Source organism: Ursus arctos, unplaced genomic scaffold (genome assembly GCF_023065955.2).
Source record: "Ursus arctos isolate Adak ecotype North America unplaced genomic scaffold, UrsArc2.0 scaffold_16, whole genome shotgun sequence".
NCBI lineage: Eukaryota > Metazoa > Chordata > Mammalia > Carnivora > Ursidae > Ursus > Ursus arctos.
Window position 1 is genome coordinate 27,215,179 of NW_026622830.1, and position 16,410 is coordinate 27,231,588.

General features: G+C 43.5%; 1 protein-coding gene across 1 annotated transcript in view; it reads left to right on the plus strand.

Annotated features, from left to right (window-relative positions):
• Positions 1 to 16,410, plus strand: part of PSMF1 (proteasome inhibitor subunit 1) — a 41,898-nt gene that overhangs the window by 22,784 nt on the left and 2,704 nt on the right. Inside the window, exons 6-7 of the mRNA XM_026503193.4 lie at positions 15,298 to 15,351; positions 16,063 to 16,221. Coding sequence (XP_026358978.1) covers positions 15,298 to 15,351; positions 16,063 to 16,221 — 213 coding nt within the window. The remainder of the gene's footprint in view (positions 1 to 15,297; positions 15,352 to 16,062; positions 16,222 to 16,410) is intronic.

Sequence of the window (16,410 nt, forward strand, 5' to 3'; positions counted from 1 at the left end):
AAAATACTTCAGAATAAATTTAACAGAAGTTAACTTACACACTGAAAATTACAAAACATTTTTCAAAGAAATTAAGATCTAAATAATGGAAAGACATTCTGTGTTCATAGATAGGAAGACTTAATATTGGCAATATTCTCCAAATTGATCTACATATTTAATGCAATCCCAATCCCAGAGTTCCTTGTTTGCAGGTTTTTTGTTTTCTGGGGTTTTTGTTTTTGTTTTTGTTTTCAGAAATTGTCAAGCTGATCCTAAAATTCATATGGAAATGCAAGAGAACCAGAATAACTAAAGCAATTTTGAAAAAGAAAAAAGACTCACACTTTCCAGTTTCAAAACTTATTACAAAGCTACAGTAATCAAGACAGTGTGGTACTGGAATAAGGATAGACATATAAAGCCGAGGGAATAGAACTGAGATCCAGAGATAAACCCATACATCCATGGGCAACTGATTTCAACCAGTGTGTCAAGACAATTCAGTGGGGAAACAATAGTGTTTTCAAATGGTGCTGGAGCAAGTCTATATCTACAGGCCGAAGAGTGCAGTTGGACCCCTTCCTCACACAGAAATTGACTTAAAATGGATGGTAGACCAGGCATAAGAGAACTATAACACTCCTAGAAGAAAACAGGAATAAATCTTCATGACCTTGGCAGTAGTTTCTTAGATACAACACCAAAAGCACAAATTGGACTTGGTCAAAATTAAAACCTTTTGTCATCAAAGGACAGTCAAGAAGGTGAAAAGAACGGGAGAAAGCATTTACAAATCATAGTTGACAATAGACTTGTATCCAGAATACATAACTCTTACAACTCAGTAATTAAAAGACAACCCAATTTAAAAATGGTTCAAAAATGGTTCAAGTGGCCCATGAGTATGTGAAAAGATGCTCAACATCATTAATCACTAGGGAAATGGAACTCCAAACCACAGTGAAATAACAGTTATTAGGCACATAATCACGTACAGTTTGTGTCCGTGCACGTCCGTAGTAGTACTCATACCAGCCAGAAAGTGGGGACAGCCTAAATATCCATCAGCTGATGATCAGATACACAAAGCAACACGTGCATACAGCGGAATGTTACTCCGCAGTCAGAAAGTACTGATGCATGTCACAACCTGTGTGAGCCTTGAAAACATTTTGCTAAGTGAGAGGAGCTACATATTGTATGGTTTTATGTGAATTATCCAGAATAGGCAAATCCATGGAGACAGAAAGTAGATTAGTTGTTGCCAGGAACTGAGGTGGAGGGATTGGTGGGCATGAATAGGGAATGACTGCTGTGGGTACAGGGTTTCTTTTTGGGGTGCAGAAGATGTTCTAACTAGAATATTTTCACACTCTGTGAACATCTTAAAGACCACTGCACTGTATATTTTAACTGGATGAATTTTATGACATGTGCAATAGATCTCAATAAACTGTAAAACAAAAAAAAAAAAAAAAAAAAAAAAAGAATAGGTCCTAGCCTTAGCTTTATTGGAAATGTGAACATTTAACAATAGAAATGAGGTCCCTGGGTTCAGACTACAAGAGAATTGATAATAATTGCTCATGATTGAGACATTGGTGTCTTTCCTTCAACTACAGAGTAGTTTGTTAGTACCTAAGTGGTATTTTATGGGTTCATCATCATACCAGCAGAAGTGATTTATTTAAAATTAGCTGCTGAATGCTTTCCCCCTTAAAAACAAGGCATAGGCATAGGTATCCACTCTCACCGCTCTGATTCAGCGTAGTACTGAAAATTTTGCTACCACATTAAGACAAGAAGTAAAAGAGATACAGATAGGAGAGGAAGAAATAAAGCAGTTCATTTTTGCAGATAGACATAATGGTCAAGATAGAAAATCCCAAAGAACCTACCAAATAATACAGCAGTAACAACAGTGATAATAATGAGTTCAGCAAGGGTACCAGCCCAGGGCTCAGGCTGAACGTGAGCTAGTAGCTCAAATGGGATCACAGATTTACATGTGAAACTTAGTGCTACAGTGCTTTGGAACTCACAGGAGAAAATCTGGATCTCGGGCTTGCTGAAGCATTCATCAGACACTAAAAGCACAGTCTGTAACAGAAAGACATGGTTAAATTGTACTTCATCAAAATTAAACATGTTTTGCTCTGTGAAAGACCCTGTTAAAAGAATGAGAACATAAACTACAGGTGGGAGAAAATGTTGTTTACAAACTACACATCTGACGGAGCCGTCGTATCTAGAAAGATACGGAACACTCAAAACTCTACAGGTTAAAAAAAAATCCAATTAGAAAATGGGACAAGGATGTGAAGAGAGAGCGTCCTAAAAGGATACACAGATGGCATATAGCAGGTATTCCGCACTATTAGCCATTAGGGAAATGGAAATGAAACAATGAAATCCTTCATTGGCTAAAATTAAAAATAGAAATGACACCAAATGCTGGAGAGGGTACAGAGAAACTCAGTCTCTTATCCATTGCTGGTGGAAATGTAAAATAAAATGGTACGAGCACTCAAGAACATTGGCAGTTTCTTAAGCAAACACTTTCTAGTACGTTCTAGTAATTTCACTTCTAGGTGTTTATCTTAGAGAAACAAAAATTATGCCCACACAGAAGCCTGTAGACAGATGTTCATAGCAGCTTTATTTGTAATAGCCCCAAAACTGGAAGCGATCCCGATGTCCCTGAGTTGGTAAGTGGGTAAGCACACTGTGGTGCGGCCCATGGAATACTACTCAGCGATGTAAAGGAGCCGAGTGTTGATACACACATTTACAACGGACCTCAGGGTCATCATGCTGAGTGAAAAAAGCCAATTCCAAAAGGTCACATATTGTGCAAGTCCCCTTATGCAGCCCTTTCAAAATAACAGTATTAATAGACATGCCAAACAGATTAATGTTTGCCAGAGGTTAGGGATGGGGGCAGGCTGTAGGTTTGATCACAAAGGTGGGGGAGGTCGCATGAGGGAGCTGTGTGGTGGTATGACTTGGAGAAAACTGGGTGAAGGGTACACAGGATTTCTCTGCACTGTTTTTCCGACTTCCTGTGACTCTTTAATTATTTTAAAATAAAAAGTATTTTAAAATGTAGGTGCTCAGGAGCCACTTAGGTTCTTAAGTCCACAGTATTTCCTGAGCTCCCTAGGCGTGAGGCACTGGATCCAGCCTTGGGTGTTTCGTGTGAAGACCAGTGATGCCATCTGCCCCTGCTTTCATCTCATCAGGGAGGGACAGTGTACTAGGGAGCACGTGGAAGAGGAGCCCGAACCACACTCGGTGTTCGGGGCAGGCTCCTAAAGAATGAGGAGGATGTGTTCCTCTGTGAAGAGTGGGGTAGGAAGGGTGTTCCAGCACGAAGGCCAGACCTGTGTAGAGCCCCGGAAGGGTAGGAAGTGGTTAGAGCCAAGTGCAATGGTGGGGGTGGGGAGGGGGGCGGCGGTGAGGCAGGACGCTGAGACTCATTGTTTCAGCATACCACTCTTTGGACTTGGTCCCTTTTTCTACCACCCCACCCACCTCCCCCATATCAACGAGAGAGTATTACATGGCAGCCTGGAGCACAGGCTTTGGAGGTTAATCAGCTACATTCAGACCCTGACCTTGTAGCTTTACCTGTCCCTCAGTGAGCACGTGTAGCCTCTGGGAGCACGTTGGTCTCCTCATCTGCACCTTGGGAATTATTATGCCTGTCTCAGAGGTCTCTTCGAATTGATATGTAATGGATGTCGCGTGCGGAGTTCATTGCTCAGAATATAGTAAAGCTTTGGTAAATACTCAGTGCATCCCATTCGGGTAGCAGGTCGAGATCAAAACCAGACTGAAGGTGTAATGAGTGGAGGGTCCTCCCAAAGACAGAACCTTGTTTTACGTTTTTAAAGACCTAGCCTCTTCCCCCAGAAAAGGATTTGATGCAGTGGAACCACTTAGGTGTGAGAGTATGGACCTGGGCGGGGTTGGGTGACTGCATTTAGGCCCAGCCCCGTAGGAACATTGTTTCAAGGAGAGGAGTAACTGCCACTTCTTGGCTGTTGGCCATGTTGACCGCCAAACCAGGTGCTTTCACTCACGGTTGCTCATCTCCCAGACAGGCCTGTGAGAAGATGAGTAGCACCCCTGCTTTACACAGGAGGAGATGGTGGATAAGGATGTAGCGTAACTTCCCAGCCTTACCTAACTGGGAGGGTGAAGACTGGGCCCAGTCTGCCCTTACGGGGGTCTGACTCTGCTTATGCTTTCCCCACCGCACCGTTCAGTTCTAGTTCATGTAATAATCAGTTTGTGTACGAATTCAATATAGCGAGTGCACACGGAGTGTGGAGAAGAATCCATCCCCTTGCCCTCCCTCCATTAGGTCTTTCTCAAGCCAGTCTGTCTCCCAGGACTAGGACACTGAGCTACATGAGATGGTTGGAGAAGAGGCGGAATGCTTGGGAGGCTTTTTGTCAGCCTCTCACCCCCCTCCGCCCCCACTCCTCGCCAGCCCCCTTCCTCTGTCAGCACAGATGTCTGTAACGACACCGATGCCTTTATTAGAGCCCCCCACCACCACCAAGTTGCCGGGCAACCAGCACTCAACACTTTCACCTTTTTGTTTTTTCCTCAAGTGCGGGATTTGGGGGTGGGGCCTTAGGGCAGGAAGGAGGGAAAGAGCTGCACGGGAGCTGGCCCATCTGGCTGCTGCAGGGTGTTAATTAGCCCGTCACGGAACAGCCCCGGCTTGTACTCTGAGTGGGAAAAAGTGGCCTCTGCCTCCTTCCCGTAGGACACGGTCCCGCGTCTCACCGCTCGCCTTCCACACCCCCGTCTTGTGTAGCCCACCCCTGGGAACCTCCAAAAGCAAACACGTAGGGTGTCCGTCGTCGTGCAGAAGGATTTGCTTCCCGAAGTGTGTGGCGATGTGTACCCAGAATTTGTCAAAGGATACTGGGTCTGGTGCCGGTTGCTTCTAGGCCAGGAGTACATGTGGGGAGAACATTCCATTGTGATGCAGAATTGATGGTGGAAAAGTAGGTCTGTCCTACTCCTGAGATCTCTAGGGAAGAATTACTGAAAACAGCCCATCTGTAAGGAAAGGGTTTTTTTTTTTTTTTTTTTTTTTAAGATTTTATTTATTTATTTTGACAGAGAGAGACAGCCAGCAAGAGAGGGAACACAAGCAGGGGGAGTGGGAGAGGAAGAAGCAGGCTCTCAGGAGAGGAGCCTGACGTGGGGCTCGATCCCGGAATTCCAGGATCACGCCCTGAGCGGAAGGCAGACGCTTAACCACTGCACCACCCAGGCGCCCCAGGAAAGGGTTTTTTTTTTAAATCTCTGCCTAACTTTTGTTGTTGTTGTCTTACAATTCTAACCCATTTCCCTTTGCTCCATCTGTCCTCAGTCAGATCGTATGCCCCAAATCCTATTCGCCGTTTTGAAAAACAAGTTTTTCCTATGTGTAACTGGATTCACTAAAAATAAATCCTTAGATATAGAGCTCTTGTCATTCAAAATTCATTTTCAGTCCCAATCAGTCTGTCTTTATGTATTTTTAATGTTTCCAATATTTTGTGTTTTGTATTTTCTTTTTAAAATTTCATAATGTTTTCTAAAGTATTAAATATATCTTTTTTAGTATCTGATATTTTATTTTGCCGATATGCTACAGTTTGCCTGACCTCCATGGGGTATTTTAAGCATGTTCAATTGTTCATTTTAGATAGTAAAGCTATATGCATCTGTATATAGTTTTTTTCTTTTGCTTCATTGAGTTATATTTTCCATGCTGGCAGATCTCAACATTTTTGGTCTCAGAAACCCTCTTGAATTCTGAATTATTGAGGAAGAATTATTAAATTTTGAATTATTAAAGAGTTCTTAGGGCACCTGAGTGGCTCAGTCGGTTAAGCAGCTGCCTTTGGCTCAGGTCATGATCCTGGGGTCTTGGGATCAAGTCCCACGTCGGGCTCCCTGCTCAGTGAGGAGTCTGCTTCTCCCACTCCCTATACCCCTCCCCCCTGTTCATGCTCTCTCTTGCTCACTTGCTTGCTCTCTCTTTCAAAGAAATAAAATCTTTTTCTAAAAAAAAGAGCTCTTGTTTGGGTTCTTATCAATATTTACCATATTAGAAATTAACAGCTAAAATTTTAAAAATACACGTTTATTCATTCACTTAATAATAAACCCATTACATGTTAACACAAATAAGAAATTTTTACAAAAATATGTATTTTTTCCCCAAACACAAAAATTCTGCGAGAAGAATGACTTCTGTTGAAGTTTTACCAAGATAGGCTATTAGATAGAAGAGAAGAGTGGTTTAATAATGTTTTCAGGGGCACCTGCATGGCTCAGGCAGTTGGGCGTCTGACTCTGGATTTCGGCTCAGGTCATGAGCTCAGCATCATGGGATCGAGCCCCACGTCAGGCTCTGTGCTCAGTGCGGAGTTGGCTGGAGATTCTCTTTCTCCCTTTGCCCCTCCCCCTGCTCGCTCATACTATAAGTAAATAAATAAATAAAATCTTAAGAAATAAAAATTAAATCCACTGGTCTGTCATGTCCTTTGAGTGGATCTCTTACCCATGTATGATATTGGAAGAAGGTATATTGATCATTTGGGAAACACTGGTTCACTGAGTTATGCAGGTCTGCTAAATGCTGACTCATTTTATTATCCAATATCAGTCACATTTATTAATATCACCAGTCTCATCGCCATCAGTACTGGGAAGCCATCAAATTTAAATACAAATTTCCGGATTGCTAATTTTCACTTGAAAGCTTCAATTTTATCATTGGCAACAATGTCCGTTGCTTTCCTTGTAGTAACAGGCTCACATTGTTTTGAGAAAACGTCTACTATGTAGCCCAGGTCTGAATAGCCGTGGTTTGTCTGTCAGTCGTTCTTTCAAGTAAAAATGGCTTTCCATGAAAAGATGGCCAGTTCAGCTAGCAACTTAACTGCAAAAATATTGATAAGTACCATTGTATGCAGCAGAAGTGCTTTGTGTCAGTTTCCCGTTTCGTCACACAGAATACTAAAAAGAGGTAGAATCAAAGATGGCAGTTTTCAAACACTTGGTAATTTTTTACTGCTTCATCGAGGACATTCTAAAGTGACACTAGATGCACGTAGCGGGTGGCTGGCGAGGGAGGGCACACTGGCGGCTAGTTCAGGGCCACTGCTGGGATTCTTGCCAAGGCTTCAGGTGTTTTGCTCACCACTGGTTTTGTACCATCAGTGCAAATTCAGCACAGTGAAAAAAGCACATAGCTTGTAAGATGAAATAGCTTTGATCTCATGGACCCCCTGCAACGGAAGAGTTTCAGGGACCCTCAGGATTCTGTGGAGGACATTTTGCATCCTTTCTTTTTCTTTTTAAAAAATGTTTACAAGCCCTTTTAGATACCCCCTTTTGTTGAAGAGTCTTTCAAATCTCTTGCCCATTTTTCTCTTTCGTTGTCTTTTTATGATTTGTAGGCATTGTGTATATACTCTGGATTTAGGTCCTTTGTCAGATAAATGTATTACAAATATTTTCTCTCTATAGTTTGCCTTTTCACTCTGTCAGTGGTGTTTTTTTAAATTAAAATGTTCTTAATTTTTTTTTAAAGATTTTATTTATTTATTTGACAGAGAGACAGCCAACGAGAGAGGGAACACAAGCAGGGGGAGTGGGAGAGGAAGAAGCAGGCTCACAGCAGAGGAGCCTGATGTGGGGCCCGATCCTATAATGCCGGGATCACGCCCTGAGCCGAAAGCAGACGCTCAACCGCTGTGCCACCCAGGCGCCCCTAAAATGTTCTTAATTTTTATGTAATCTAGCTTATCAGTGCTTTCCCTTTATGTTTGGTGTTGTTTTGATCTGTTGAGAAATCTTTGCTCTACCCTAAGGTCATGGAGAATTTCTCATATATTTTCTTCTACAAGCTTTGTTGTTTTATCTTTTATATTTAGATCTACAATCCATTTGAAATTAATCTTTATATGTGGTACAAGATAGGTTGAGATTTTACTATATTGATATCCAGTTGATCCAGCACCATATTTTGAAAAGAATTACCCTCTACCTATGCCACCTTAAAATAATTAAATTTTCATTTTTCACTACTCATGAAGTTATTATACCCTGTTCTTAAAATTTGCCAGCATTGCTTTTCCTCTTAGAGCCAAATAAACTTGATCTCTTTGGTTTTTCCCATGGATGGCAAAGTTAGTTCAATAATAATTAGACAGCCTCTGCTTATGGAGTGTCAAGTATTCCCAGCAACAAGCTAAGCATTCATCTGTATGTTCTTATTAAATCCTCTCAACCCCATGAGAATGATAAGGGCTCTCCCCATTTTACAAGTAAGGAAACTGAGGTTTGTGTATAGTAAGTAACTTGATCATAACCAGTGTAAAGCAGAAGTTGTGATATAATAATAGAATATTGGATACCACTTATTGAACTCTGTTATATACCGGGTGTTACACTTTTGTAAACGTTCTCATTTGATACTTAAAACAGCCTTGAGAAGTACATAGTGTTGTCGCTTGCAGGAGAGAAAGCTAGGGCCTAGAGATTTCAGGACCTGCCCCAAATCACACAGCTGTTAGATGGTGAAGCCAGAATTTGGACTTGGGTCTAACTCTAAAACCTTTGCTTCTACACTTCTCACAATTTCTTATTCCCAAATAGGTCTGTTTAAGTGTTGCTTGTATGTCAAGCACTGTACTGGGCACTGGGAATACATGATGAGGTATGGACCCAGCCTGCAAGGAGTTCACAGTCGATCCAGGCTGATGGCCCTGTTCATTACGGATCATAAGGCTTTTAAAAACAATGACGTATTTCTGAAGTCTCCTAAAGCACAGAGAAGGGTGATTATTCTGAAGGATTGAGGGGTACAAGATAGAAGGAAAGGTTTCACAAAAATAATGCCTGATGGGCTAAATTTTAAGGACAGATAAAAATTCTGTGGTATTGGGAGTAATTGGCATGTGTGGCTGAGAGGACAGTGGGTGTAAATGAGGCTGTGAAATCATCTCGTGTGTGTGTTGGGTGGGCAAGGGAGGGAATGGGGGAATTATATTTCACCTGTACTGGCACGTGGAAGGAATAGGGGAATATAAGGAGCACATCACGAGGGCTAAGGAGCTAGATTTCATCCCAAGTGGTGGGAACCTCAGAACATTTGGGGTAGAAAGAAGTCTCGTTGGGACCCCTTGAACTACTGACTTTTCTTTTGAGGAATCGCAGTTAGGTTCTGACAACTATTAATATTTAGTAAGCCCTTACTATGTGCCAAGCAAGCAGGTACCTTAAATGGAAATCATAATCTTACTCCTCATAACAAGAATGAGATAGGTGCTGTTGTTATCTCCATGTTATGGAAAAGAAAACTGAGGCACAGAGAGGTTAGTTAACTTACCCAGACCAACACAGCTCATAAACATTGGAGCAGGATTCAGCCCTTACTATTTCCTCTTTGTAACACACATATCAGCAATCATTTAGAAAGAAACAGACTTGTGTTGGATTGTTCCGAGAACAAAGAGACAGTAGTGTGGTTGGAGCTCAGTAAACTGGTGGGGTAGAGAGATGGTGATGACACTGTAGGGGTCAGCACGGGCCAGGGCATGCAGAGCTCTGGGGGCAAGATCAGAAGCAGTGGGAACTCTTGGGTGTGTTTAACAAAGGAGGGACATCATCCTGTTTACATTTTATTTTTGAATCTCTCTGGCTCCTTTGTAGAGAATGGATCATAAAGGGACACGAGTAGAAACAGGAAGACCAGGTCAGGAGCCGATACAGGCAGGCAGGCAAGAAACAGTGGTGGGCAGTAAATGGCAGACCAGGCAGACGAGCTCGGGTGTATCTGGGAGTGTACCTGACAGGACTTGCAGATGGGTTGGCTTAACGAGGGGAAGACAAATCAAGGATGATGTGCATGGCGTTTTTTAGCCAAAGTCATTTCTCATTTGGGGCTGCCACAGCTAACACCTCAGTGAACAAACGTGCAAACTTAGAGCACATCTCTGATTATTTCCTTAGCATACATTACTGAAAGTAGAATTTCTCCATTAAGGACTAAGCCTGTTTTTAAAGATTTTCATGTTCCCCAGTTGCCCTCCTAAACAGTTGTGCCACGTGGCATTCCCGCGATATTTTGATGTTTCCGTATCCTTGCCATATTGCTGGAATTAGTCTCCTTTTTCTTTCAAATTGTTTAGAAAAGCATCATCCCCATAACATCTGTAAACTAACTGAACCCAAATTCACTTCCTTGTTTTTGTATGACTTGAGGTCCCCGTTCCTCATTGGCTGTTGGCTGAGGGCCTCTCTCTCAGCTCCTGAAGGCTTCCGACATCTCTCCTCACGTGGCCTCCTCCGTCTTCAAAGCCAGCAATAGCGTGTCAAGCCCTTCTCACGCTTTTGACTCTCCCCTTCCACCTTCTCTCCTGCTGCCAGCTAGAGAAAGTTTTCTACTTTTTTAAGGGCTCATGTGAGATGAGCCCATTCAGATCGTCTCCCCTTTTTGAAGTCAGCTGTGCCATATTACATAAAACAATCACAAGAGTGATTTCTCATCACATATACACGTTCTTGGGATTAGACAGTGTGCAATACCGAGAGGGGCCATTTCGAGAAATGTTACCGAGCACAGTGTACCCTCTGGCCTCCCAAATGCAACATACATCTTCCCTCCCCTAAGGTTCTTAAGAGTCTTACCCATTACTGCATAGCTCAGTGTCAGATCTTATCTGAGTCACATCAGCTTGCAGGACCCAGATCTCTCCTCCTGTATCGTCTAGGTCAGCCGCAGTTGAGGCTCCTGAACACAACCATCTTTGACCAGAGAAACAGATTTGCCCCATCACACAGTGTGGGACAGACAGAGGATAACAGTTACTGATTTCTGACAGGAAAAAAACGTGTGCACAGAAGTTCTTAATTACCATTATTTATAGTTACACAGATCAGAAGCAAGACCAGTACCTACAGTAGAAGATTAAGTGTTAAAAATTTGCATCACTTGAGTGGTTATTACTTGGTCATTAAAAATGTCAATAGCAAAGACAGACAACTTGGGAAATACAGGACATATGTGGAGGAAAACAGTGGGATCTAAGATTATAATTTTATAAAAACATGTTTATGAAAGACTAGAAAAGAATAGCAAAAAGAATCATTGTGTTCAATTATGGTGACATTTTTCTTATAATTTGTTAGTATAATTTATGCATATCTTTTTCTTTTTTTTCTTTTAAAAATCTTTGTTCACCTAGCCTATTTAAATGCAATACTTCCCAGCCATTCTCCATTCCTAGTTCACCCTTGAACTCACAGGGTATCCTCAGGGTGGGGAAAGGAAAGGGTTAGTGTCCCGCTTACTTGGAGCCCTGGACCTGGTGCTCCACGTGAACGTGTATACACACTTTTGTCTACACTTCTCAGCATCTCCATGTCCCCAGTCCTAGGTCTCCACACTTAGCAGAACAAAGTAAATAATCCCAGACCCAAATTTCCCAGCTGAACTTGGACCCTGATAGGCCTAGCCATTTGTGTTCCCCAGACTAGCAAAATCAGGTCACTTGAGAGTTTGTGAAAAATGCAGAATCTCAAGTCCCATTCTTGGTCTTCTGTATTAAAGCCTGCACTTTAGCAAGATCCCCGCACCGATCCTTCTGCACATTACAGTTAGAATAGAGCTGCCTAGGTGCTTCAGACAGGGCAGCACAGAACATGGTACAGAACTGTCGAGCACTGCAGAAGTCTTTGAAAACAGAACTGACACTGAAACCAGAATTTGGATCCTGAACCCAGCTATGTTGATTGCCTGCTAAAACAAAAATAGCAGGATTCCTCCAGAGCCTCATAACAAATGTTCAGACTTTGCAGGATACAATCCTAAATTACTGGGCATGCAGAGAACCAAGAAAACGTCAACCCACAAAAAGACAACAGATGTCAGCACCAAGATGACACAGATGTTGGAATTATCTGGCAAAGATAGAAAGAAGCTATTACAAAAATGCTCTAAGAAGTGAGGGCAAAAAGTCTTGAAATGAATGGAATAATAAGTCTCAGCAAGGAAATAAGAAGATATAAAGAAGAGCCAAATGGAAATTTTAGAATTGAAAAATAAAATCAGAATAACCTCATTAAATGAATGAGTATCATTAGAATGGTTAAATAATAGAAGAAAGAGTGAACTTGAAGATAAGAGCACTAGAAATTATCCTGTCTGAACACAGAGGGAAAAAAAAAAGATTTAAAAATGAGGTTTCAGGGGCGCCTGGGTGGTGCAGTCGTTAAGCGTCTGCCTTCGGCTCAGGGCGTGATCCCAGCGTTCTGGGATCGAGCCCCACGTCAGGCTTCTCCACTAGGAGCCTGCTTCTTCCTCTCCCAGTCCCCCTGCTTGTGTTCCCTCTCTCGCTGGCTGTCTCTGTCAAATAAATAAATAAATAAATCTTAAAAAAATGTAAATAAATAAAAATTAAAAAAATAAAAATGAGGTTTCAAGGATTTGTGGGCTGAATTATAAAAGGTCTAACATTGGGATGATCAGAGTCTCAGGAGAAGAGAAAGAATACAGTACAGAAAAATTATTTGAAGAAAATAATGCCTGAAAACTTCCCAGATTTGGCAAAAGACGTAAACCTAAATTCAAAAAGCTCAGCAAACCCTAAATAGGACAAACCCAAGGAAGTCCATGCATGGACATGTCATTAAACTGCTGAAATCTAAAAATCAAGAAGAAATCGTGAAAGCAGCTAGGGAAAAACAATGACTTACGGAAGCATACGAACTTGAATGTCAGTTTCAGAAATCATGGACACCAGGAAGAAGTAGATCAATATTCTTAAAACATTTACAGAATATTCTGTGAAATAAGAATAAAAATCATATGTACTCATAGGGCTGCTGCAAAGAGGAAATAAGATGACGTATGTAAGGAGCTCAGCACATCCATCTATTAAAAAAGTAGGAGAGATACATATTTGCTCTCTGTATGCCAAGTATCTTTGGAAGGACATACAAGAAACTGCTATCTTAGTCATCTACAGAAGACCTGGGAGGCTGGGGAACGGATGAGAAGGAGAATTTTTACTTTTATGGGCCCACAATCTTTTATGTGCAATTCTGATACCAAAAGAGCTCTGAAAACCAAGGGGGTTTTTTCCCGTAAGACTGGCGCCAAACCTTGTTCGGTAGCACAACCTGACCTAAAGTGAGGAGTGGGTGTTGTTTTTATCGAAGAGGAGAGGGGAGCATAGAAGGAGGAAATTGTGGTCAGGATCACCCTCAAATTCCCTAGAGGGGCCCCTGTCGGAGCTGGGACATACGGTCCCGTGGGCCCAGCCAGGCACAGCATTAGTGTGTGACACTCTCCTTCGGTTGATTACCAGATGAAATAGTAGGGACTGATTTCAGAGACCATATACAAAAATTACCTTTCTTTTAATCATTCAGCACATTCTGGACTGGGACTATTTTAATGTGGGTTCTGAGCATGTATTTAAGGAGTTCACAGAAGTGTGCGTGTGTGGCAGTGAGGGTGTGTTCAGTGTTGAGTCAAAGGATGTGTTGGGACAATTTCAAGTACCCAGTGGCTGGGGCGGGCCCAGCAGCCGTCTTTCCAGCCTCCATTGTTCTCCCTGCCCCACGCATGCTCTGTGGCCCAGGCGAGAGAACGAGAAGGCTGCGTGTTTCAGGAGCAATACAGCTCTGTTCTCCCAGGCACTCTTACAGCCACTAGAAGCCCCTTCTGTTTGCTGATCTGTAGCAGGGCAGGTCATGGGGATAGTCGGTAAGATGCTCGCAGCTCTCCAGCACACCTGGTGTATCCAGGGTGGCAGGATGGTAACAGAGGTCACCAGAAACTTCCACCATCAGCTCTGTGAACCATGACTTAGGAGCAGTCATCTAGGTCAGGAAAAATTCCTTCCCTTGGAAACCTAGCCACATCTACCGAAATGGCAGTATCCTTTCAAGCCTATTAGGTAGAACTGACTGAAGAAACACCTCCTTTTGGATTTTTTTCCCAGTTCTTTAATTAATGGCTCCTTACCTGTAAGCGTATATTAGCTGCTGTCTAGCTCCAAAGGTCTGGCAGAAACACCCTGCCCCCCACCAACCTCAGAACTGCCAGGTTCGGATTGCTCGCTAGGACTCCGGGCACACTCCAAAGCATACCTTTGCAAATTCGAAATCTTTTTTGTTTTATTATATCCATATCCTTTATCAAAAAAACCCAGGAAAGTATAAAGAAAATCATTCCAGGAGTAAGTATCGCTGTTTGTATTTTCAGTGTGCTGCTTTCTAGTTTTATTTATACATACACGCCCACACACACATTTCTCACCATTGATTTCCTAGGCTATTCGTAGGCTATCCCTTTTCCCCCACAGTTAACACTAGAGCATAAGCATTTTTTCATATCAGTTTAAAACTCTAAAACATTGTCTCCATAATTGCATTCTGGTCCCTATTTAGGCCAACCCCAGTTCCCCTGATTAAAGTCTCTGTGGTGATATTTTAATTTGAATGATGTGTTCTTTGAGATGGATACTCAGATATGAAATGGTTGGGCCAAAGAGTATGAGGATACCTAAGACTTCTGAAAGATGCATGGTATGGTATATATGTTAGACAGCATAGAATTGCTCTCCAGCGAGCAAGCCCTCACTTAATGCTCCTAGCTTGCGCATTCCCAGTGAGAGCAAAAATGGGCTCTTGGTGGGGGAGGGGGGGTGAAAAAGGCTTCGAGGTGACAGTGGTTTGTGGCCCTCCAGTGGGCTACAGTGCGTAAACAGATGTGTGGTGTCTGTGGGCTTGAAGTGTCACACAGAGGCCGTCATGGAAAAAGGCTGAGGAGCCCTGTTCTAGCTGTGTGCGGGCACCCATCTCACTCCATCCTGGAAGCTTTTAAATCTCAGTCTTGGTGTTCTGGTTTTGGTTTTTGGATATTTTCTGATCTACAAGTTCTTGGTTCTTTACACAAAGTTTAGGAACTTGAGAAAAGTGAAAATAAATAAAATTTATCTGGAGGATACCATGGTTAAAAATTATATTTTTGACAGTATTGGGATCCTCCTTGTTTTTGCTTTGTGTTCAGCTCTTTTCAGTATTGCCTCTGTTAACATTATCAGTGTTAGTCTGTCCCAAAGACCACTTTGAAGGATCCCTTGTGTTATGGTCTCATGCAGGGGTCTCCCCTGCCCCTCCATACCTGGGAGTGTAGTTGTGACCCCACGGGCGTTGGCAAGCCCCTGGGAACCCAGGCGCCCGGCTGCTCTGGGACTTGTGATAATTGCCCCTTGTTTGTTTCAGGTGTGATCCCCTGGGCCCGTTTGCTGTCGGGGGAGAGGACCTGGACCCCTTTGGGTGAGTAGTGCTGGGGAGGGGGCAGCAACACAACCTACCCTTGTGACTTTTCAACCCCCGGCTCATCTTCTAATCTTAGAGCTTTTCGTCATTCTTCCTGTGGAGTGAAGGAGACCGCTTGGCTTAGCAGCTGCGAAGTCCCTGCCACTGTTCCGCTCTGTCGTGCCTGGAGCGGTGCGGAGAGCTCTGCTGTTGGGGAGGGCTGAGCAAGCCAGGCAGGCAGCTCCTGTGCCACCCGCTGGCCCCACTGGCCCCAGTGGAGGAGTCAGAGATCACCCTGAGGCCCTCTAAGGAAACCGCGAGAAAGCCAGCGTCATGAATTGTCTCAGTGCTACTACTAGTCCGTAGACCTAAAGTAGTGCCCTGCAGAGCCTTGTGATGGTTCTGCATTGATCTTGGCAAGTTCTGGCGCCTGTTCTTGATCAAATTGTCCCCCTTGGATGTAGGACATGACAGGAGTCTCTGTTTTGTGGGTTCAGGGAGACTAGAGAGCTAAAAGGACAGGCCGTGTGTGCCAGGGATAGTGTGCACTTTGTGTTCTTGTTCTTGCCCACTTCCTGAGCCTGCGGGCTCAGGTAGCCATCCACCTGTGTGTGCTTGGGCTGGCCAGAGTAGCTATCCCAGGCATTCTTCGTCCATTCTCTCCTCCTTCGCCTCTTCTCCAGCAGCTCCTTGCCACACCTGCTCACCCATCTTTTCTTCTTGCCGCAGGTGTCGGAGAGGTGGCATGATTGTGGATCCCCTGAGATCTGGCTTCCCAAGAGCACTCATTGACCCATCCTCGGGGCTCCCAAACCGTCTTCCTCCAGGCGCTGTGCCCCCAGGAGCACGCTTTGACCCCTTTGGACCCATTGGGACCAGCCCATCTGGGTAGGTAGTCGCTCAGGCATGCTGAGAAGTAGGGCCTAATGGCAGCTCCACTCAGCGTTGCAGGAACGGGGGGTCGGACTCCAGGTACAGAGGCACCACTGGCTCCATCCCCTGTTGCCAAGGGAGTGGAGCCTCCTCCAGGCCCCGGCCTGATGCCTCCCTGGAGCTCCCTATCTCCCGGTGCCTCCC